The 22376-nt window shown below is 47.1% G+C and overlaps 1 protein-coding gene across 1 annotated transcript in view; it reads right to left on the bottom strand.

Annotated features, from left to right (window-relative positions):
- Positions 1-21938, bottom strand: part of efnb1 (ephrin-B1) — a 55031-nt gene extending 33093 nt beyond the window's left edge. Inside the window, exon 1 of the mRNA XM_084549421.1 lies at positions 20957-21938. Coding sequence (XP_084405547.1) covers positions 20957-21072 — 116 coding nt within the window. The 5' untranslated portion in view covers positions 21073-21938. The remainder of the gene's footprint in view (positions 1-20956) is intronic.
- Positions 21939-22376: the final 438 nt, after the last annotated feature.

The raw sequence follows: 22376 nt of genomic DNA, 5'->3' as shown, positions 1-22376 counted from the left end.
TTTTGTGTGTGTGTGTGTGTAAGCACACATATGTTTCCATGAACGCACGTGAGCGCGCTCGTTCACCCCATGCCCCGGTGCACGTGCATGTGTCTATGAAGACACAGACACAATCAGCCTCTAATTGGATCTACAAGATGCATCAGTGAGGCATAAACAAGTTTCCATGGCAACATAAGGCTTTGTTGCTGACCACCCCCTCTCCTCCCCACCTTCTCTCCATTCCTCCCTCTATCCCCCAATCTCAGCACCCCCCCGGCCTCTCTATTTCTGCTCCGCAATCTCATTCCCTCTTGCTTTATCCTTCCCTCTCATTCACCTCTTCAACATTTCCCTCATTCTGCTTTTTTCCTCTCATCCCCCCCCCTCACCCTCCACCCTCGTCTCTCTACACACACACAAAAAACACCTACGGAAAAACAAGCATGAAACCAGAGGGGTGCGGGGGGTACAAGAAAGACGAGGCGAACATTACAATCAGACCTCGATTTGTTTCACTCAACAAGTAGGTGTTTTATATTTTTCTTTGCAGGTAGGTTTTAGTTTCAAATGTTCAGTTTAAAACGTGTTAAAATACCTAAAAGCCTTGATCTCGAATTAAAAAAAAAAAGAGCTTCACGTCCAACCTCTCAGTTTTACAGCCCATTCATTGCATTATCAAAGCGGACCGCAACAATTTAGATAAATAATTAAGATTTCCAACATCTTAATATCTTAATATCCCTGAAGGTTTTAATCGTAAGCCGGCCCTTGCCATTGATTCAATTTTCCAAGCAGGCCTCATAGTTGGTGGTTAGATAGCTACCCTAAGTGAATTCTCCGCTTCTGTTTCCCAGCCTTTGTTAACTGTCTGCTATAATGAGGCTCTGGCTGCTGTGGAGGTCTGGAAGCGCCATCGCAGATGGGAAAGAAGCAACATAAAAGAAATAGGGCAGCAATTAGTGTTTAGCCCAGTTTAAAAGCCCTCCACTTGGCAAGCTGCAGCCCAGCTTCAGTCCAGGATGTGAAACTAAACTGGTGGGCTGGGACTTTGTCTCCTGTTTGTCTCTCTGTTGGCTTAATCAGCACCACTCCGGTGCTACACACAGCCACGCAATGGAGAGGAGGAGACGAGTGACTGAAGATTATTGTACTTTTGAGAAGGTCGAAAGGGAAAAAGGGGGGAAAAGGGAGGTTGAATTGCATCTTTCATTCATGTTGTCTGGAGACTTTATAGGACCTGTTGATGAAAGAAGTTTGAGCGCACAGAGGAAGAGCTGTGCAGATACAAATAATGTTTCTGGGAAATGACCCCGAACGTGAGAGAGCCTTTATTCCCCTCATGTCAAATGAGGTGGATCTCCCCGAACCAAACAAAATAAAGAGAATCATTTTCAAAACAACCAAATGAGGTTGGTTTTGTTTCATCTGGACGGCTCCACAGCGCGCACAATCCTGTAAAGAGCTTATACAAACAGACCTAACGCTATAGCACAGCGGAGAGAGAGAACAGAAAACAACGAAGCAAAAGAGAGAAGAGAACCCCCTCCTCTCTCTTTTTACATTCCACTGGTGAATATGAGCACATGATCTCACATATGCTACACCCCACCGCCACCACCTCCCCATACACGCACACACCAATGCGAGAGCACACAAAAGCACTGTGGGGTGCATCCTGGACCTTCCCAGCCCAACTTCCCAGCCACCCCTATTCAAGCACCCTGCCCTCGCCGACTTTCATATAAAACGCCGCCTACACTCAGGCCCACTCAAAGCCCCTACAGAGTCTCATACCACCCCTTCCCCCATGTCCTCCACCCCCGTCCAGTCAGCTCAAGCCTCTGCCCCGAGCACTGCACTGGCAGGCAGCCCCGGCTGCTGAATGAATGGACCCGAGACACAGGAACTGGGAGAGAAAGAGGCAGAGACGGCTCATATCAACAGAATGGTGTCAAATTGATTTGTTCCTCCTGAGCTGCAGCATGAACATGCCATACATATCAATTAAAATCAATTATAGTCTTCTGCGTAATCCAACTATACCAGTGGATCACGCCGACGGCCCAGATCCAGGTACTTCCTCTCCTTGATGTCTCGTTTCTGCAGCTGGACACACAGTCTTTTTCTCTTTCGCAATTTAACATGCACAAGCACATGCGAGACACAAATTCGCAGTTTCCACACACCATAACCACCACAACAGGTGCTCTATTCCCCCTGATATCAGGCCATTTTCACACCCGGAGAATTATCCACAAAATCAGTGCGGCTGCCGCTTCCCCCTGTTACTACAGATGACACTTTTCATATGGTAGAGATACAACCATTTCAATCTGTATTGCATAGCCTTACGGTTCAGAGCAATATTATGGTTTCTCGCGAAACCTTTCAGCAATTCACCCACATGACAGGATTACACTTGAGTCTGTAAAGAACACAAAGCCGTGTTACGCAAGGAGTATTGTAGTTGAGCTCTTGAGTAATATATACAGTATAGCAGCGGGGATTTAAAACTGATTTGCTTGCTTCAGGCGGTCTACGTTTTGTGTAATTATAGGGTACAAATGCATCCTGTTCTTATTCAAGTCAATCAATATTAAATAATTGTCTGCAAGCAGGGACTGTTTCAGCCTTAAACCGCTTTCAGATCCATCCAGACAGAGCCGCATGCTGGATCGACTTCACAATGGAAACACTTCTGAAATGGCTTCTCTCTTGATGTGCGGTTACGATCCGACGCCCTGTGATCATCTTATTCTTGGGAGGAAGGCACACGCCGTACCAACCGACTGCCGGCGCGTTTGTCACATCCGCAATTCCGCCGAGCCACGTGAACTTACAGATCTGAAACAGGTCCCGAACCGCGTACCTTCAGCATTTGAGGCTGCGCCGCGAGAAGGTGAGCCGGTCATAGGTCCGGGGCCCGTAGCCCGCAGCCCGACCCGAGTGCTTGTATACATAGCTGGCTTCTGTCAGGCTGTCGCGGGGGCAGATGTTCTTAGGGAGGCCCGACTATAAACACACACACATAAACACACGCCCCGCAGTGTACACCAGCGATTTCCTCACATGTCAAACACGGTAAACAAGTCGCCTCAGAGCTCGCACAGGCCACACACACACATAGAGGGACGCACGGACAAACACAAGCATCCTGAAATTAAGCAAAACAAGGTCCATCTGGCTCCAGAATTGTTTAGCGAAGCAGGAAGGATTTGACCCTTTTTATAGAAAAAGAGGGCAAACTAAGCAAGGGGTAGCTGTATTGGACAAACTATAAACTCATTCCAAGTTGCATTTACACTCCAGTAGACCAGACTTGGCAACAGTGACTTGCTGAAAAGCAGAAAGCTCAGTATTTTCCCTCCAGGCTGTCCCCATTAGAGGGACATAAATGACTGTGTCAGAGGTAAAAAAAAAAAAAAAAACAGGCAGACAGACAGAATATCCTGAATTCCACCCTGCGGAGAACTGCTTTTGTACGTGTGAACACAGACACCTTCTCTCTCTCACAGACAAACACACACTAGCTTCAGTTAGCCCAGTCAACGCGCTGGCATGCAGAGCAGATCAGATTCAATGTGACTCATAACAGTCGCACACAGGCGAGTTACAACACGGACATGACACACGCCTCCCATGTTCACCAAACAAGCTCAGTATGGTTGCCCTCCGTCGCTGTCACACGAGGGGCTAGCATAACGCCATCAGTGACTGTAATGAGCTAACAAGATGACGCCCAGATGGCCTTGCCACGAGGAGGACAGAAGTGGACGTTGTTGCTGGGTCGACGAGCTGAAGAGGACTGTTGAGCGAAGGGAGAGTCAGAAGTCATTAGGGAGGAGAAAGAGCATAATCTGTTTCTTCTTACGGCCTCTGCGGTTTCTGTCAGTGCGGAGCCCATCCCTCTCTAAGAGCAGGGCTAGTTAAGCGGCCATGGGTGTATGCGGTTTGCGATTGAACGTCATCCACAGTATCACTGACAGCGAGAGAAGGCCCAGACGGTTGCTCTCTGGGTCTCCACTTATTTATCCCGGAGCCCTGGGACTGAGCTCTTCCAGCTGGAGGGCCGCGGGGAGAGACGAGACGAGACGAGACGAGACGAGACGAGACGAGACGAGAAGAGAAGAGACGAGAAGAGAAGAGAAGAGAAGAGAAGAGAAGAGAAGATCTGGCTTGGCTAAATGAGGGTGTTTGGGTCAGTTTCAGTCTGAGTTTAGCCCTCACTCTGGGGTTGTTCTGTGACCCAAACACACACAAGCCTCTTTTCCTCCACCCCTAGTTCCTTCCCTGGCCACTACACAACACACACACACACACACAAGCACACACAGCCAGCTGCCTCCCATCACCGAGGAGCAGCCACAGATGGGCTCTGCATGCTCCGTAAAGATCTCTCCACAGGCCCAGTCTACACTCACAGCCAAACCCGCCTGGCCCGAGCCCACTGTATGTGCGACTGTGTTTGTGTGACTGCGTGCGCAGATATACATGTGTCCGTATAGGCCCCGTGTTTGTGTGTGTGAGTGTGTGTGTTACTGTGCCAGACACCTCAAACCAAAGCCAAAGTCGGTGTGTGCATGCATGTGAGGCGGGGGCACTGGACTGTCGCTGAGAAAGGAATCCCCCAGGACTAAGCTCTGCAGGGCAGAGAGTCAAGAGCTGGACCAGGATGCAAGGGCGAAGTCGGTGCCGAGCAGAGCAGGGGTGTTGGCGGAGGGGGCGGGAGGAGAAAGCGGGAGAAACCTCCCAGACGAACAATAACATCCCTCACGGTCACCCGATTGTGTTTCACTCCCACTTGGGGGGGAATGGAGGACGAATTCAAGAGAAAAGGGAACCATAATCATTATCAAACCCACGCAGCTTGCCTTGCGTTGTACCGGTAGCCATTTTCTGCTCTGTATCTCCAAACCCCATCAGCCCTCAGAAAGCATTTCTAGAAAACAAGCCTTTAATGCTGCTACTCAATCAGATGTACCAATAAACACAAACAAGCACACACACACAGACACAGCACACACACATACACAAATATATATTTCAGATCTGTTTGGCTTAGATAGAGCCAGTCATGGTCCAATTCGTTTTTTAACAACGTCCTCCTTTCGCAGCATGGTTAGAATTACTTGAGGGATCACACGGTTTTGAAGTGACGATGGAGCAAAGTGAGAAACTCATTGAGGATGAGGGTCAGGAAACGGTTTGTAGCTGAAGTTAGCGAATTTTTCAAACTCGTGCTCAGAATGAGCCGACGCTCCGACACCAACAGGAGAAGGAGGAGGAGGAGGAGGAGGAGGAGGAGGAGGAGGAGGTTTAGCTGCCCTGCTCAGCAGCATTCTGGCACCGACACATCTGGGAATCAAATCAGGGAGTGATCAGGCAGAAGACAATCTGCCAAACAAACCTGACACCCATTACTAATGAGTTTTTTTTTCTTGAAGGAATAGTTTGACATTTTGGGAAGTGTGTTTATTTGCTTTTTTTTCCCCCAAGAAAGAAAATTGATTCCACTCTTATATCTGCAGTAAAAACAGGTCTAGAGTTTGCAGAAAAAACAGCGAGCCAGTCTCCACCATCAGGTAACAGAATCCGCCCGTGCCGTCTTTAACACCACAACGTGTCATTTTTTCACTTTGCTTTTTCAGTGCCAGATAAATAAATGTTAATTAGTCAGTTTTCCAAGTACCGGAAAGTGGATTTTGTCACCTTTGCGCCGAGCCTGGGAAACCATTTGTCTCTAACCGAGCTTTCAGCTAAGCTTCCAGCTTGCTGTAGCTTTTTTCCGTTTCTGCAAGACATCATATTTCAAACTATTCCGAAATAAAGCTACAATGAAAATGAATTCTGCGCCTTCCAGTGCGCAGGTTTTCAGAAAGCAGAAATAAACCGGTCCGAGTTTGAATTTTACAGAAACATTTTTTTTTTGGATCAAAGGCGAGCCAAATCGATATTTTATAAGCCTGTATGTTGTTAACAGGTGTTAATATGACACAGCCTCAGAAAATCTGGAACACTGGAGAGACACCAAAGCTCTCCTGGAAGAACAAAGGGCAGACATGGCGCACAGAAAGCAAATCAATCAATCGCTGCCAGAACACGTCTGGCTTTGACAGCACAGCCTTGAACCCAGAAGTAAAAGATAGCATGCAGCAAAGTTCAAAATGCTTTCATTGTTCATCTGTCAGTGTGAAAGACAATTGCACGGGAGAGGGAGGGAAAATACTAACACAATATTTATCTTGCGTCTCCCCCCTTCTTCCCGCCCGACTAGCTCTTTTTTTAATGTATTCCTGCTATTGTGAGGAGCGTCGCGAGATGGATGGGTAGAGGAGTCCGGTAGGTGATATGTGTCTGCTACGAGCACAGTGCAGTCACTCATACATTTCCCCTGTCTCTAATCTCAAGCAGCGGCAATAATTCAGTCACCAACAAACAGCGGCTGGGTTTTTTTTTTTCTTCTTCTTGTGGCATTTCAATTCTCGATCTTTGGTGGTTTTTCTTCTGCATTGTTCTTGAAACTGCTTCCCTGGGAAACTGGGAAAGTCAAATAGCTGACGAGATGTCACCTCGTGAACTCTCTCCTTAGTTTCACACACTCACAAACAGCCACGTCGACGATCTGACACACACTCTCCTCCTCAGCCATTCTCCTTTTTCTTCTAAAACACACACGCTCGATGCTTAGGATTGCTCATCAGCCGCTTGTCAAAGCTCGACGGCACACAGCGCTATCTAAACAGGCCGCGAGCTGCTGCCTTTCACATGTGCTGGCTGTTGCCTTTCAAGGCTGGTGACTTCTGATAATATCATGTGAGTCTTATGAAGGCTGCTGCTGGCCTCCTCTCCGCTCGCAAGTCACGGTGAAAGCTCCCACTAAGTCGGAGGGATTTCCGTCGAGTGAGGACGCATTCCTCATAACTTTCATTTCGCCCAAAGCAGCGACTAAGAACGTGTGTGGTGCAATAAAACGTTGCTTTAACAGTCACTTCCCTGTAGCAATACCTGCTCACTGTGCATGCCCGTACCTGGGCCTCACACATGCCTGTTGTGACTGGTCATGCGGTGCTATATGGGGAGCATGTATGACCTGAGGAATTATCCAGTGTTCGAACGGGGACGTGCGCGTGCGTGACCACACACACACACATCCTTGCACGTGCGTGCACATTGCACACACGCACGCATTCTTTAAAAGCCAACAGTAGCGAAACAGGAGAAGATAGGCCTCTCTGTGTGCAACTGACAGAGTGAATTACACAGGGAGCTAAAACACTAGCTTCCTGTCTCGCACAACAGCGCTGGACGGCTTTCAGATGGATTTCGCCGAATCTTGTACAAACAGCGAGTCAATATCGGGGTAATGGCCAATCGTTGAGGAAGAACAATTCACAGGTGATTTGTGGGGGAAATGTGTGTTTAGGGTACTTTGCACCGCAGTCTGTCACCCAGCCGTGACAAGGGCACGCTGCCAAAAGCTTCCATTCGCGGGGCTTGACAACAGAACCGCACGCAGACATTTGAATGCTCCCGAGCCCCTTGATATGCTCGATATTCCTCGTCGGAAGCAGGCGTCAGAGAAAAAGAAATTCCACTGACGGAAAGCTGATAATTCGGCTTCTAATGACTCAGGAAGTCATGAAGTCAATGACAAATTTGTGTTATGAGCAAACGTACAAGACATTTAATCCTTCAGCACTTTGCCTCCGATATTTATGTCTGTCGCCCGCGCTTTCATTATCATAAAGCGTGTTTAATATTTCTCAGCTGTGTGAGAGGACCGCCACACTACAGATGATTGAGTGCACTAGATTTAGTGTCTCTCTCTGTCTCTCCTACTCTTTCTCCAGCTGTGTCCATGTACTTGAGGACGTATACGCACGACACAGGGGAAGAGAGAGGGGAAGGGAGAGAGAGAAAGAGAGAGGGAGAGAGGGCGACGGAGAGAAGAAAAGAAGGGAGGCGGAGGAGGAGGGGGGGCAACTCTGCAAGCACTGAGGACGTGGTGCCAACCAGAGAGGCCCACCGTGCCTCAGTCCCATCTCTCCAGCTGAGGGCTTTGATTCGCCTGATTGTCTCCAATATTGAGACACACAATAAACACAACACTTGGCGGCCATTTGCAATTCTAATCAGTCCCTCTCAACTGGCCTGGACAACTCAGCTAGAGCCCTCTGGGATATCACTCATCTGACTGCAAAATAATGACACAATCATCGCCATGGCTACGGTCCTACTATATCCCATGAGCGGCAGCACGGAGAGGATATTAATACACGGGAGTACTCGGAGAACTAAATGAATTAGCTGGGAGATTAGCTAGATACCAGGTTAATGAATGTGCCACGCAGGCAACTTCTTCCCCGTCTAGCATTTGACGAGTTCACACCCTCCAAAAATTACTAGCAGCAAGTAGCCAAGCTAACAGGTCTACACCTGCTTCTGCGGGGCATGCTGCAACAGGAATTCAATAAACTATCTCCTTTCAACATGAGATCCTGGCTATGTAAACTTGATTGTTTCCTGATAATGGAGCATGTTGGAGACTTGAGCGCTATCTGATTGTGACATGCTGTAAAGTGTCGATATAAAAGCATGAAGGTGAGATATGATCATTATCCACCATAAAAGTCTACATTCATGTTGAACTGCTGAAATAGTTCGGATGCCTGATGTTAAGAGTGGCACGTTAATGCGATCTAAGGAGTTTAAGCTAAGCTAGAGTAAAAAAAGAGAGGCACTATCTGTAACTAACTGTTCCAAAATCCTACATCTGTGGATTATAAAAGCCCATCTGTTTGCTTCTCCGCTGCCGTTTCCACTGACTTGACAACATGATGGTAATAGATGCTTGTAGATAAATGAGAGCAAAGTGACATGCAATCATGCACATTTTAGTAGCCTTGATGTATTTGCTCCAACAGTCACCCGAAAGATGAGAAACTGCAAATTTATTTCGGAAAATAACAGGCACATCTTACGAAACTGGCTATTTGACTTGCAAATCACTCACATGATTCATAACGGCGGCCGTGCTCATCTGCCCTCGTTTTCGAGTGAGCACGAGCCATTGCCTGCGTGAGTTCATCTGTGTGTGTGTGTATGTGTGTGTGTGTGTGTGTCTCAATGGCTTGCACGTGAATGACAGCCTGTCAGTGAAAGAGATGTCATTATCTGGCTGATGTCTGAGAGAGCTGTGACCGGGGGCAGGGTCACATCACTAGCTTGGGGAGATGACACTCTGCGGACAGGAAACATTAGTTTATGATTTCCCCCTAGAAGGGAAACACTCTTGTCACAATCTGCAGTGCCGCTGTTTCGACCTCACGTAGAGGTTATTGCAATATGCGCGACAGAAAGATGCCGCTGCGTGCACGTGTGCGCGTGCGGCACACTCGTGACAATAGCATGAGGGATGCCTATCTCAGAACGTATATTTATAGGAGGTATTCCTTTAAAATAACATAGAGGGGGATTTTTCTTTCTTTGTTCGCCGGGCCTTGAAGAGAAGAGCTCTAGTAAACCTCTCCCCTCCCTGTCCTTACCCTTTGACTTTTTCTGTGTAACAACAATACAGGGGGTTTTAGTTCGGTGTCCTGCAGTCGATCTGCGAGGGCGCTGATAAGAGAAGCTGATGGATAGGTTTAATCAGCCAAGCCCAGGGATCAAGACCGTGAGACAGATCAATCAAATGCTGTGCGGTTTATAAAAGAAACTGCTTTTATCTGTGTCACAGGGGTTTCCGTCTATTTTTTTTATTTTACCAAGGAAGAAACTAAAATTAGCACATTAAAAGTGTAATAAAACTGAGAACGTTAAAAAAGCTGCAGTAAGAATGGGACTAAAAATAACCAGTAAAATACAAGGAGCAGCAGAAATGAAAAAGACATATCTGTAATCACTGCACCGGGATTGTTAAACTACTAAATATCTCTAATATACTAAACACCTCCTGGTATAAAGTGGAAAAAAAAAAAAAAATAGTTCAGCTGAGTCCCTCTTCAAACATAAAAAGTCATCTGAAACTAAACCTGCACTGAAATCAAAAAGAAACACAACAGAAAGACAAAGAACTTCCTTCGCCACACAAAAGATCTCCGCGCAAGAGGGGCGCTGTAATAACTAGGACGCTGTGTTTTTAACACACAGCTGCCGCCTGTGTCTTAAAAGCAGCTTCTTATCAGACAATGTGAGTGACACGTCTATTCTCCGCTTACAATCTCAGCTCATGATGGTAAAAGACAGCTACACGTGTTCCATCAAATCCAAGACAAATTAGTTGCTTTCTTTCTTCCCTTCGATGGGAGATCTTATCCAGGCGGACATGCTTAAGTTGTCAGTGGGTTTCTAAAACCCATATTGAACAGCATATTGACTGATGCAATCGCGGAGACACACATCATTAGGCTCATTAACAGTGAATGTAAAAGGGGAGGACGGCCTAACTGGTGTAGCGGGAGCTCTGTGTCTCCTCTGATAACACTCGCCTTTAACAAGCGCGGCGCAGTCAAGATGCAGGCTGTCGGTATTAAAATGAAATGTGTGTGCTAATAAATAGCTTGTTTGACATGATGCTATTCTCATTCGCACAGTTTGCTCTGTGATAACCAGGCGGATTGTGGCCTCGTAAAGACGCTCCATGTGTTGTTTTAGGAAGCCATTACAAACTGGGCCGTCTCCATTACAAGGGCTATCTGATCATTATTACTGCCATCTGTAACGCACACTCAAACCTTAATCTGCACAAGCCAACCACAGCTGACTCCTGAGACGGTGCACACGCACAAGTCCGTACCCACTTTGTCTGTGTGTCTGCGTGCGTGCTTCCATCCAAACGTGACACAGCAGCTGTTGCCTCGTCACATTGCGGCTTTCGGTTCGACACGTTTCTGTCCAGGCTGCTTAAGTAACACTGAGCGGAGAGCGGCAATCCAGTCGAAGCCACCGACTCGCGAGTCTCTCTCTCTGCGAAGCTGAACCCCAACACCCGTGCAATGCAGTGGCAATCTTTCCGCCGGAACTGCTCGCACCCTTCAAAGGCTCATCACAGGACGCACATCTAATGCGGAGGGATGGCCGGTTAAAGCCTCGGCTAGGCGCGCCGCTTTGAAGCGACTGCTCCAGTCGCTCCAAAAGGAGCCAAATCATTTCCCTTCCCTCTACCCCTCCATTGTGTGAGAGGTGCACCGGGCCCTCTATTTGGTGGCAGCATGTGGGGCGCCTCCAAGGATCACGCCACTCCATTCCAGAGCAAGGCCGCTGCAGGAAATGAGACGCTCCCAGATGCACAGAGCCTTCTCGACAATAAATATATTCATGCATTCATGTATATTTAAAAAGAGAATTTGACTCAGTCAACATAATGCACATGCAAGGTTCTGACTTTGAGATTCTTGACATGCATGAGGTGCTACAATCAGAAGTGTATAAATAAATCAGAAAATGCAGCATACAGAGCTACTAAAAGCGGCAACACAGGCCTGGGCTCGGCGCGCAGAAAGGACTCACAGAGGTTTGTCTGAAGAGAAAAGCTTTCATCTCGGAGACAGGAGAGGAGAAGAGACGAGTGATGTGGCGGAGGTTCGGGCTGTCATGTTTCACAGTGGGGGGACTTGAGAAACAGATGAGGAGAACAGCTAAAAGTAGTCGAAGTTTTCAGTGCACGGGGGAAAAGGCGAAGATGAGGCAGCAGAACGTGGAGAGAGCGCCACACATCAAGATTAGCATGTTAAAATCACAGTGTGAAATGTTATATTACGGGAGCCTTAAGAGGAAAAGCTACCAAACGCGACTCATTAAATCAAGTCGACGCGACGCTTTCGGCCATATCCTCTGCGTAGTTCATAAAGCGGGCTGAGAGGTTTAGGATATTGTGTTTGCTTTAGCAGACCTTCACCGCTATTTCCAATATCGGGGAGATGAGAGGCTTCCACGGCCAAGCACATCATGGGGGAGAATAAACACACATCTAATGGGAAACATGTGTGTGGCAGATGAAACGGCCTCCCCTCATATGAATAGGATGAAATGTAGACCTGCGTCCTGCCGAGCTCCAATCACGGCCGTAAGAACTCGGCGTGGAGGGGAAACGGCAGACCCCCGACTGGCTCTCACACTCCACACACACACACACACGCAGACACACACACGCTCACACAAGTTGCCAATATGGTCATTCTGGAGCGGATTCATGTGGAGGCCAGAGTCTGACAGTGACATCTCCATTCAGTCCTGAATTCTTTTTCTCCTCCTAAAATGCGTGGGCGCACACACACACACACCAACACACACAGTCACACGGAGCCAGAGGCCATGGGAGGAGGAGCAGCACTGGGGCATAAAAAAAAGCCTTTCTCCCTGCCGCGGGTCTCTGTGGGGTTTAGCATGGCATTATGGGAAGATTAGACTTTAGAGTGCTTTACTATCTGATGTCATTGTTGGTTTTACGTTGTCCGGATGGCTCGCGGAGCTCGGACCTGATGGCAGGCACATTTCTCCCCACACAAAATGCGCAGGGTTGCAGTTGTGATTGATTGCAGGTTCCTATTGTATCTGTCTGGTATGGCTCTATTGGAAGAAGAATTAGTCAGACAAAAACTCTCGGAAAGCGCTCCACATTTGACTCCATCAATCAAGTCAGCAATCAAAATAATTCAATTAAGAGACCCAAATCCCGCTGGCTTACGAGTCCCTGCTCCAATAGCCCAGAGACAAACTCAATTTACCGACAATCCATACATGATAGCATTAACTCCACTTTAAGGCTCAAATCTTTTTCCATTACTTACATTTTCTAAATATCAAGGGAAATTCAAAGGAAATAGCTGAGTTATAGTTATAGTGTTTACTTAGGGGGAGCACAAATTGGAGAAAAATGAAATAAACAAGGGCAACTTCAAATGCTCAAAAGAAATTGCAGACAGACTGTCCAGACAACTAAACTAATTTGCAAGTTGTTTAGAAGGAGAACTTATTTGCAAAACACTAGAAACTTTACAAATGTCTTTTTATAGGTCTGGTAAATGGCCGCACATCAGAGATGCAGGATTGCGGGGCAGAGGGAGGTTGCTGAATATGTGTGTAATTGTCTTTTTCCCTCGTTTCCGAGGTGTGAAAGGGAATGCAGGGTTGCGCTGGGGTGTCCCAGGGAGAGGCGATTGAAGCGTCAGTCACAGCTGCCACACAGAGCCCCGGCGAGCACCAAATCCCAGGCCGGGCCTTTGCGGGCGGAGGGGCCGGGGCCGGGCCTGGGAGCAGCAGGAGTCCCACAGGCCTTTTCTTCCAACTCCTCTCACCAGCACAAGGGAGACCAGGACCATGCTGGGAGTTTGCTTAGAAAAGGCCGAGCCCAGGCTTGGCAGAATGGGTTAACGGAGGCACACACACACACACACACACACACACACACACACACACACACACACTCACACTCAAATGCTTTTTGGGCTGTCTGTCTTGCCTGTGGGCATGGTGGGAAAAAATGAATCAAAGATAAATCTAACTTCCAGTTAACATCTGAAATTTTGGAGTGCACATTTGCAGGGACACTCACACACACAGAGAGAGAGAGAGAGAGACAGAGCGCAAGTAAGGGACTGCTCAAACTAGATTACTGAAGAAATGAGAGGTTTTCGCTCGATGCCTGGGGAGCCTAATAGTGGCAAAGTCCCGAGGATTATACACTGTGCCATTTCCATGCTCCCCCTAATAGTCTCCATGTCCTGCCTCTGTATGCCATAGATGGATTATGATGCTTTATAATTAACGTGGGGGAGGGGGAGGGGGGGGGGCCTGGTACAGACCGCCCATCTGCCACGCTGACACACTTACGGGGGGCATCCCTTGGGAAAAGAGGACTGCTACTACCACACTATTCCATTACTTTATCATTCTATCATTCTATTATCCTACCGCTCGATTCAATTACCCTGTCACTCCATTAGTGGACTCATAACACTGAACAAAGGGCTCCATGATGATCATTAATGATATGTTCAGAGCCGGTTGGGTATGGTCATGCTTCACCCGGTCTCTCCTTGTAAAAGTATGGCGTGTCAGAAAAGTAAAGCTCACTTTGGTTCCACTTAGGAAGCAACAGGTAAATTGTAAAATTCCACAACAGCAACAAATGTCATGTATTATATTATATTATATTATTTTCTATTCTGTTCTATTATATTCTATTATATTAAGATTATTTTTGGAACACATAATTTACGGCTTAAACTTTTTTTTAATTAGGACAGTTATTTTAATATATTTCTAGAGTTAAAACTTTTTTTTTCTGAAACATCCAGAAAAAGTCTGAAAATAAAAGTACTAAAAAATTTTAAAAAAGTAAGTGGACTATGACCTAATTTTGTAATTTTGTGCATGCGGTCGAAAGCTCTAAAAATAGCAGGAACAATTAGTAGTGAAGTGTTTATTTTTTGCAATTGTCTTAATGAGGTGGAAAGTTAAAGTGAAACTTGTAAAACTACAAGTGGAGCCAATAAGTTTCTCGCGTTTTTCAGCAGAAAAAAAAAAAAGAAAATTACAGTGCAATGCTGACTTTGTTTTATATTCCCACCTCGGCGGTTTTCTTTGCCAGTTTTATTTGTTAATTAACATGCACTTCCTGCCCTGTCCCACACATTTTTGTCATTATTCTCGAGGACACGTCATCTCCTTCCACGAAGTCCTGGCACAATAAATTCAAACCTCCCCACAAAGATCTTTGGAGCGCCACAAACTGGGGGAAACAGATCCCTCGTTGCCTGTGTGCCGGTGACAACTCCTGACGTTTTAAAGAACTTGTAGTGCAGCTGGCTGTTAAGGTTGCCTGCCCGCTGTTTGGGATTGGCATCTGATGAGGTCTGCCTCCTCGGCACAGAGGGGTTCTGTGAGAAAGAGTTAAGTCTATGAGGTCAGCCCGGAGGAGGAGGTTACGAGTTCCCCGAGTCGGAGCCGCAGGGGTAATGGTTTTAGAGATGGCTGTCACACAGATCCGTTCCACTGTCCGATACCGCCGCTGATCTCCACCAATCCAAGTCTGCTTGCTTTTCAATTGCTCAACTTCTCGTTCCCTGTCCTCCTTTCTTCTTTTCTCCCTCTCTTTCTCCCTCGCACTGACACATGGAAGTAATCTAGGAGCTCTGTGCTGGACTGAAAGGATGTGCGGTTGAGCCGAGGGCTGCATTTCAACGCTCTACATTAGCTCCCTTTCCTCCTCTGTTTAATCCCCTCATTTTCAACTGCTCTTATGTAAAAGAACTAAGATGGCAAACAAAAGGCAGACTTTGCCCATTCAACTTTTTTCTCCACTTCCTGTAACTCCGCATCCCTCCATTTTTCCTCGATTCAGCCCGAAGCACGGCCGGCAAGAAATCTTGAGGGAAGCTTTCCAGCACCAGCGCCTGTGCCTCTGCCTGGCAGAGCTGGAGCTGATGGGAACTTCCTGGTTGCTGCCAGCCAGGCCTCCGTCTAATGAAGCCGGGTCGCTAACTGGCTGTAAGGCAGCCACTGTTCAGCCACTCCACACTCAACCACCACTCGGCCCTCGACACTTTCACAGGGGCACACTGGCACGCTCCTAACACTTCCTTAATGCTCCACTGTGGCCGGACAAAGAACAATGGCTCACCGACATGCACTCTAAAGCACTCATTCACTCCCGTAAGCTTAAATTCATCCCTTTCGTATGAGCTGGGCGTCCCTTTTTTTTTTCGACTGAGAAAAAATAAACCATATTGATCTGTAGTTTTGTTTCACATATAATTGGACTTACGGCATCAGGCGAAGATCAAATATCCAGTAATTTGTGTTTGTTTTGGCTCACTTGAATCTCAAATTAATGTGGTTTCACTGCCAAGGAATGTTTTGTTGCGTAATGCACTTTGCACCATTTGTCATAGTTTTTGGGTGACTCAGAACAAACGAACTTGCCCATGAACTGTCACGCCTATACATGAAACTCTGGAGTGGTTTTAATCTCTGATTCTCAAACGAAGCCATATAGGAGAAGTGTCTAATCTAGGCGATATAATATCACATAATTATTTTTAAAAAAATATATAATGATCGCAGCTTCACAGGCCAACGTGGACATCTGCCAGTTGGCTAGTTTTGAACAACAGACGCTTCAAGATAAGTATTTTAAATTATCACGGGAACGGGCAAAAGCAGCAAATCCTTGCACCTAATTTTTTTGTTTGATAAATTACAAGAGGCTGATCGAGTGTATGGGCGGGGGAAAATATTCTAACTGTAAAAGATCTTCAATTAATCATGGGATGTTTTTCCTATACTTTTTAAACCATTAGCAGATACAACTGTAGTATCAGGTTCTACAGGCTTCAAACATGGGTAATAAAGCATCTTGATCTCTATTTAAGCTCAGTATTGTGATATTAGAAGTCGACTGCTGAGGATTATATTAATATTATTAACACTGTCAACTTCAAAGCTGCTGATTGTCCATCATTTTCCTTTTGTTTAGCTCATTAACTAATCCTTTCAGCCCTAGATCCGGGCTTGGAAATGATTGATAAATTTCAGCTGTCGTTCTCGTATGCCTCGAAAGAAAGGCAACAGTAACCACGGGTCACAGGGATCATTCGCAAACTCATGCGCGCACAAAGAAAAAAAAAAGAAATCCTAAAAATTGCTTGCAAATGCTGCCCGGCCCAAGTGGGGGGGGGGAAGAATCTCGGTTTCATGTGCGCCGCTGCCCGAGTATAAAGAAACGAACGCATCAATAACACACAAAAACAGAATGATCAGCTTTCGGTGATGCGTCAGCCAAACCACCAGCGGATAAAGTGAGTCCATCTGGAGGAAAACCATCATGAAAACGCTGCATTTCTTTTTCTTTCTTTCTTTTCTCCCCCCCTCGAAATAACCCAAAGTCCTGCAGTCCTCTCAGGGCCCAGGTGCCTCAAGTAGATAACCAAATGAAGAATCTGTCGTTACACACCGCTGAAACAACAGCCATGCGGACACAGAAGTACACACACATAAAAGCAAACGCAGCTGTCCTCATAGCGAGACACAGGGAGCCTTTACAGCACCGTGGGCCAGTTGCTTTCCCCAAGTATTTCTTATTGGTGGGCCCTCTTTCGTTCTCTCTGAGTGGGGCTCAGGCTCTAAGTCCTCTCTGTGTGTAATGAGATCTCTATCAGAGGGAAACACGATCAGAGTCTACAGGGTGGAGTGGGGGGGGGGGACTCTGGGAGGCAAAGTGAGAGAAGGTGCGTATCGGCATAGGGGTAAAGGGGGCAAGCAGCAGGGCGCGAGGCAGGGGAGAAACAAAAAGAGCCCCCCCTGACCCTCTCAGCAGAGACCCGCACTGCGGCGAGCAGAGGTGGGGAGCCTGAACCGGACTCCGAACCAAATCCTGTTTCTCGTCTGTGAAGTTTCATCCGGCCCTTGTTCAACAGGTTGCGGCAGTTTCTAGTTCTGCTGCTTGCCATTTGTTATTTTAACCTCCTGCTGAAATCCTTGTTACATTTAAATGTCAGCGCAGTCGAGATGGCAGAAGTAGAGGGGGAGTCAAAGGTTACTCGGTCTTCGAGAACCAACCTTTAAAATGTTTGCTTTCATAACAGCAGCTCCTAAAAACAAAGATAAGGAAGAGGTTGTTTTCCTAATTACCACAGTTTTCCTCTGAAAAACCTTACTTGGAAAAAGTAAATATTAAAAAAACCAAAACCGGTGGCAGAGAAATAAAATTACGCTATTTTGGAGAAAGCAATTTACAAAATTGTTTTTCAGTCATGGAAAAAGGTAAACATGTTAAATATCACAGTGGTAATCAAGTTTGGCTTGATTACCACTCAAATCTCAAACTCCCCGAACCGCTAAACCACACAAGCGAGAAAGAAAACCAGTCGACTGTTTGAGCCAGACGGCTGAGGTCAACGCACGGCGAAATAAGTTGAGTAAGGAAAGACCCGCAGAAACGGGAGCTCGAGCTGACTTTTATCAACACAAACGCCTTTTCTTTCTTCTGCTACTTCGTGTTCTTTTTTGCGGGCTTCGAAACTGACACCGGGCCCGAAATAAAAAAAATAAATAAATGTCTCCAAAATGTTTCCAAGCCTCACCAAAATGCGAGGGGTTCAAAATCAGTGCAGCAGACTCTTGGCCGGCCCCGTGGCTCTGTCCCCACTGTGTGCTTTTCAGAGGTGTGCTGGCGTGTTTTCCATCTCCCCTTCATCTTGTTTGCCTCCTGAGCTGCTGCAAATAGGCTGCGATAGCTACAGGTCATGAGGCAAATATTAGCTGAGGAGAGTTAGAGGACCACTCGTGGCAACCTTGTCAGATTATCATTAAATTGGCACCGCTGCAGCATTCCTGAGCACACTGGGAGTGTCATTGTGTGTGTGTGTGTGTGTGTGTGTGTGTATGCATGTAGCACGGCTGTACACTGCTATGCTAGCTCAAGCCAAACGGATGGGACGTGCTCAGTCATAACAAAGTGACATTTTCTGGAGTAATCCCACTCAGCTAAATGAGAGCTAATCCGATTTGCCCTGATCAAATGTTAGACGCTTCTTTACCGGCCGAGAACGTTGACACATCCAGCCTTCCTCCGCACAGATACTCCTCCTCCTCCTCTTCCTCCTACTCCTCCTCCTCCTACTCCCCTTCGCCATTTCACTCATCCGGCCCCAAATTAAAAATCCGAAAGGCCTGACGCGTCCCGCTGCAAAACTAAAATTCACGGATGATTCCCCTTATTATTTTTCTTTCGGAGGCGCCGCTACAGTTATGATGTATGTTGCCTGCTCAAGCATGCTGGGAGGAAATCAATTAAGCAAACCCCAGTTATTGATAATGGGGGAGCGGGAGTGATAGCATCCTCACGCGAAAATCCATAGCAGCAGGAACACACGGAGGCCCCCGCGCACACATCCTAAGAAGAATAGGAAAAGCGTGCACACGCACCGTAGTGGCCCAAACCTGCTGGTTTCCTATACTTTGTCTCATAACTCATGGCCTGTAGGGAGGCGCTGGTATTGTTATATTTTGTGTGTGTACGTGGTACGGTGTGCAAGCAGAGGGCCAGATTAATTTATTAGCTGAGGCAGCAGTGCTCCCCAAAGCAGGAACAGGAAGTAAGACATCGTAAATCTAGATAAGTCACCAGATAGTGTACTGTACATTTCTATAGGCTTCTCCCTCTCTCTCTCTGGGATCACTACACGGAGCAATATAGGCCAAGACAGAGAGATGGCGTTTATGAGAACAAACGGAGAAGACGGATGCTGATTGCTGTGCAAGTATTCCCCACTTTTATTGCCTATCAGAGAATGCTGCTGACTGATACATTTCAGAAGAAAAACAGGTTTGTCTTTTGTTATTGTAAAGCCTGCACACAGCAAGATAATTGTCTATTGTTTTGCAAGCGCTGAGCAGCGGGATAATTAGCCGGAGAGAACACTTTGCAGAGTGCATTATTGTTCCACTGTGAACTTTATGAAATATTCAGCCGGCATGGGGATTTTACAAGGAGCGGAGCGGAGAAACAGATGGAGAAATGATCTTCCAATCCCTAAAAGCAGCGTGGTAACCTTCTCAGACATTCCCTCCAGGTGACATCATCAATCAATAAATGTCTCCCACTTCTTCCCCTTTCTTTCTTTTTTTTTCTTTTTCATTTTGTCTTGCCATGAGTGAAGGTGTGGGTTCTTTTTCGTGCCCCGTGCAATATGTGTGTTGTCTGGTGACGCTCATTGTTCCACTACCTCTGCAAGCCATAGTCAAATAAAAGCTGATGGGCCGTAGTCTTACCATTAGGACCGGGCCACACACACACACACACACACACTCACATACACTCCAATGAGCATGGCAGCAATATTCATACTCGCTGAGTGCACAACGAGCTCCTATGACATCTGACATTTGGGGGATAAATCATGGGATTCACTTGAATGGATAAGTTCTAGTTATAAGCTGGTGGAGCTGCTTTCCATTTCTCCTCGGTGCTGCGAGCTCAAACGAAGGTCAGCACCAACCGTACAGATTTCTTTTTTCTTTTTTTTCCCCCTCCCCTCCCTCTCCCCGTTTTAGTTTATTTTCCCCTTATGAACGCTTTCCAGCATCATGTAAATGTGGGAGTCATGTCTAAGTGGGTGATAATTGTTGCCAGAGCTCAATTTATTATCAGTAGTCTGGGCTCGCCGTGCTGTTTGCTGTTTTGATGGGAATAATATGATTTTGCTTTTATTATTTTAATTGTCTGGCTCCGGCTGCCTGCTTTTGAGAAATCTGGGTTTCATGTTGGAGAAATTAAAGCTGGAACAGAGGAGGGGGAAAATTGAGAGAATTTAAATTCTTTTCGAGCAGTTGCCCCAGTTATATCTGAAACCATCTTATCAGGCATTTTTTATTTTTTTTTTTGTGGGCGAACTAAATTCAAACTTGGAGACCTGGGGACTGAGTGTGGCCTTCTTTCTTGCGCCCATGTTCAGATACTCCTGAGATGTGGACTATCTTGTGCCACACCTTGACACACTTGGCATGGCTTACTTGACTTTTGGCTTCTATTCTCCACAGAGCTAATTACACCAATTACAGTAAATCGCACAGGGGGAAGATAAACTCGCATTTCAGGGACAGCAGGGGAAGACTTTGCTACCACTTCGAGCAGCAAATGTCTCTAATATTGTCATAAAATTGCAATAATTAACCACGTATTGTTGTGATTTGAGCGAGGCCTTCTGGATGTCGTAGAAGCCCGTTCTTGCTGCGAGTCTTTGGTGTTGGGAAATCCCCCCAACGAGAAATAAATCAACACAATCTCTGCGGCTCGGGGAGGACAATTAAAACTGAATAAATTATGCTCTCTTTTTTAAAGATAATTGCTACATTTAACAGGACATTTAACCCGGCTTGCACACAATGGCAACTTTTCCAGTAATGTAAGTCTTGCATTGCGCACACACCCAACGAGTTTGGCGTGCTTGTACAAATGAAATAGGAGACTTACTTGGGGTTCTGTGAGCTCCAAATTATAGTCTCCAGCGACTTTGCGGAGGGCAGCGCCGATCTGCACATTAAAATAAAGATCCAGAGGTAATACTTCCAACAAGCGAGTCCCGCCATTCTGATAGATGTGCAGACAGTGAGGCGATAACTCGGAGCGACGGACGGTGCGCCTGGCAGCCTTTATCTGTGGGAAGGTGAGGAGCCGCGATCAGTCGGGAGCATGTGAGGTCGATATCAGATACATGTCCTTCTGTCCGACTTCTTTAAATCTGCCCCAGACTCAGTGTCCTTGACTGAACTGTCTGCAAGACGTGCGAAGGAGCCCCTCTGGTTCTTGGTAGTATCTGGAAGGGAAGGGAGCGGGTGTCCTGGTTGACCTGTGGCTGAGACACACACAAAAAAAAAACTGCGACCTTCTTCTAAAACTCAGCGACACGACCTGATCTGCGATGAGGCAGATCTAACCAATAATGGCACAGTTTCTGTGGCGATGCGGCTGTCGGTGAGGCGCTGTGCCGCGTCTTTTGTCAGAGCTCCCCCGATGGTGCCTGTACCTGTCGCTGTATATAGCCTACAGATGACCACATTCATCCATCAGTCACAACTCCGCAGCACGCCAGGAATCCCGAGGTCCACTTCATTCCAGTGTTATCTTTCACTCCTCCTCCTCCTCCCCCTTTGCTATTCTTCCTCGCGAAGGAATTGTTTCTATTGTAAATATCCCTCCCGGCTCTCAGCGCCGTTCCGCGTGCGTGTTGCGCTCCAGCAGAGTCTCCTCTAGTCCAACTCGGGCATGCTGCGCGTCCAGTGCGTAAATACACCGCGCGTCCCCCTCACTCTCTGCTTTGTTGCCGCTCGACAAAACAAAAAAAAAAAGTGCCGACGGAAGCTCGGACCTGCTCGCCAGCGCTCAAGGTGGCTCTAAATCAGCTCACCAACATACCCATGCCGGTATGTGTGTTTTTTCAAAGCCGTCTGTTACACTCCGCGCTCCGGTGTGTGCAGCCGCCAGAGCTCAACTGTAACCCGAGCCGGGGAGAGCGCATGGGGGAACAGCCCACAGCGCGAGTCGCGGCCAATCACAGCGCTCTGTCCGAACTTGGAAGCACTGGAAACAGGAAGCGAAGGCATTTATGGGGACGTGGAGTGGTGGATGGTAGAAAGAGGGAGGGAGGGAGACTGCCAGAGAGGAGAAGGAGGAGGAGGGAGGGAGGGAAGGGGGGTGAGGGGGGTGTTATTGGGTTGACCCCCACATCTCCACCCCCACCACCTCGGCCTGAGCCATCGACCCAAATTGAAATGGACTTTGGAGTTATTCGTCATACTGAAAGCTTTGGTGAGGAAAACGAGAGCGCGGCGTGAGTGTGTGGAAGTGCTTACGGGAGCAAAACTTTGGCCCCTATAAAGTCCAGAAACGTGCT

Source organism: Chelon labrosus (assembly GCF_963514085.1).
Source record: "Chelon labrosus genome assembly, chromosome: 8".
Lineage (NCBI taxonomy): Eukaryota > Metazoa > Chordata > Actinopteri > Mugiliformes > Mugilidae > Chelon > Chelon labrosus.
This window is presented reverse-complemented; position numbering and strand designations above follow the sequence as displayed.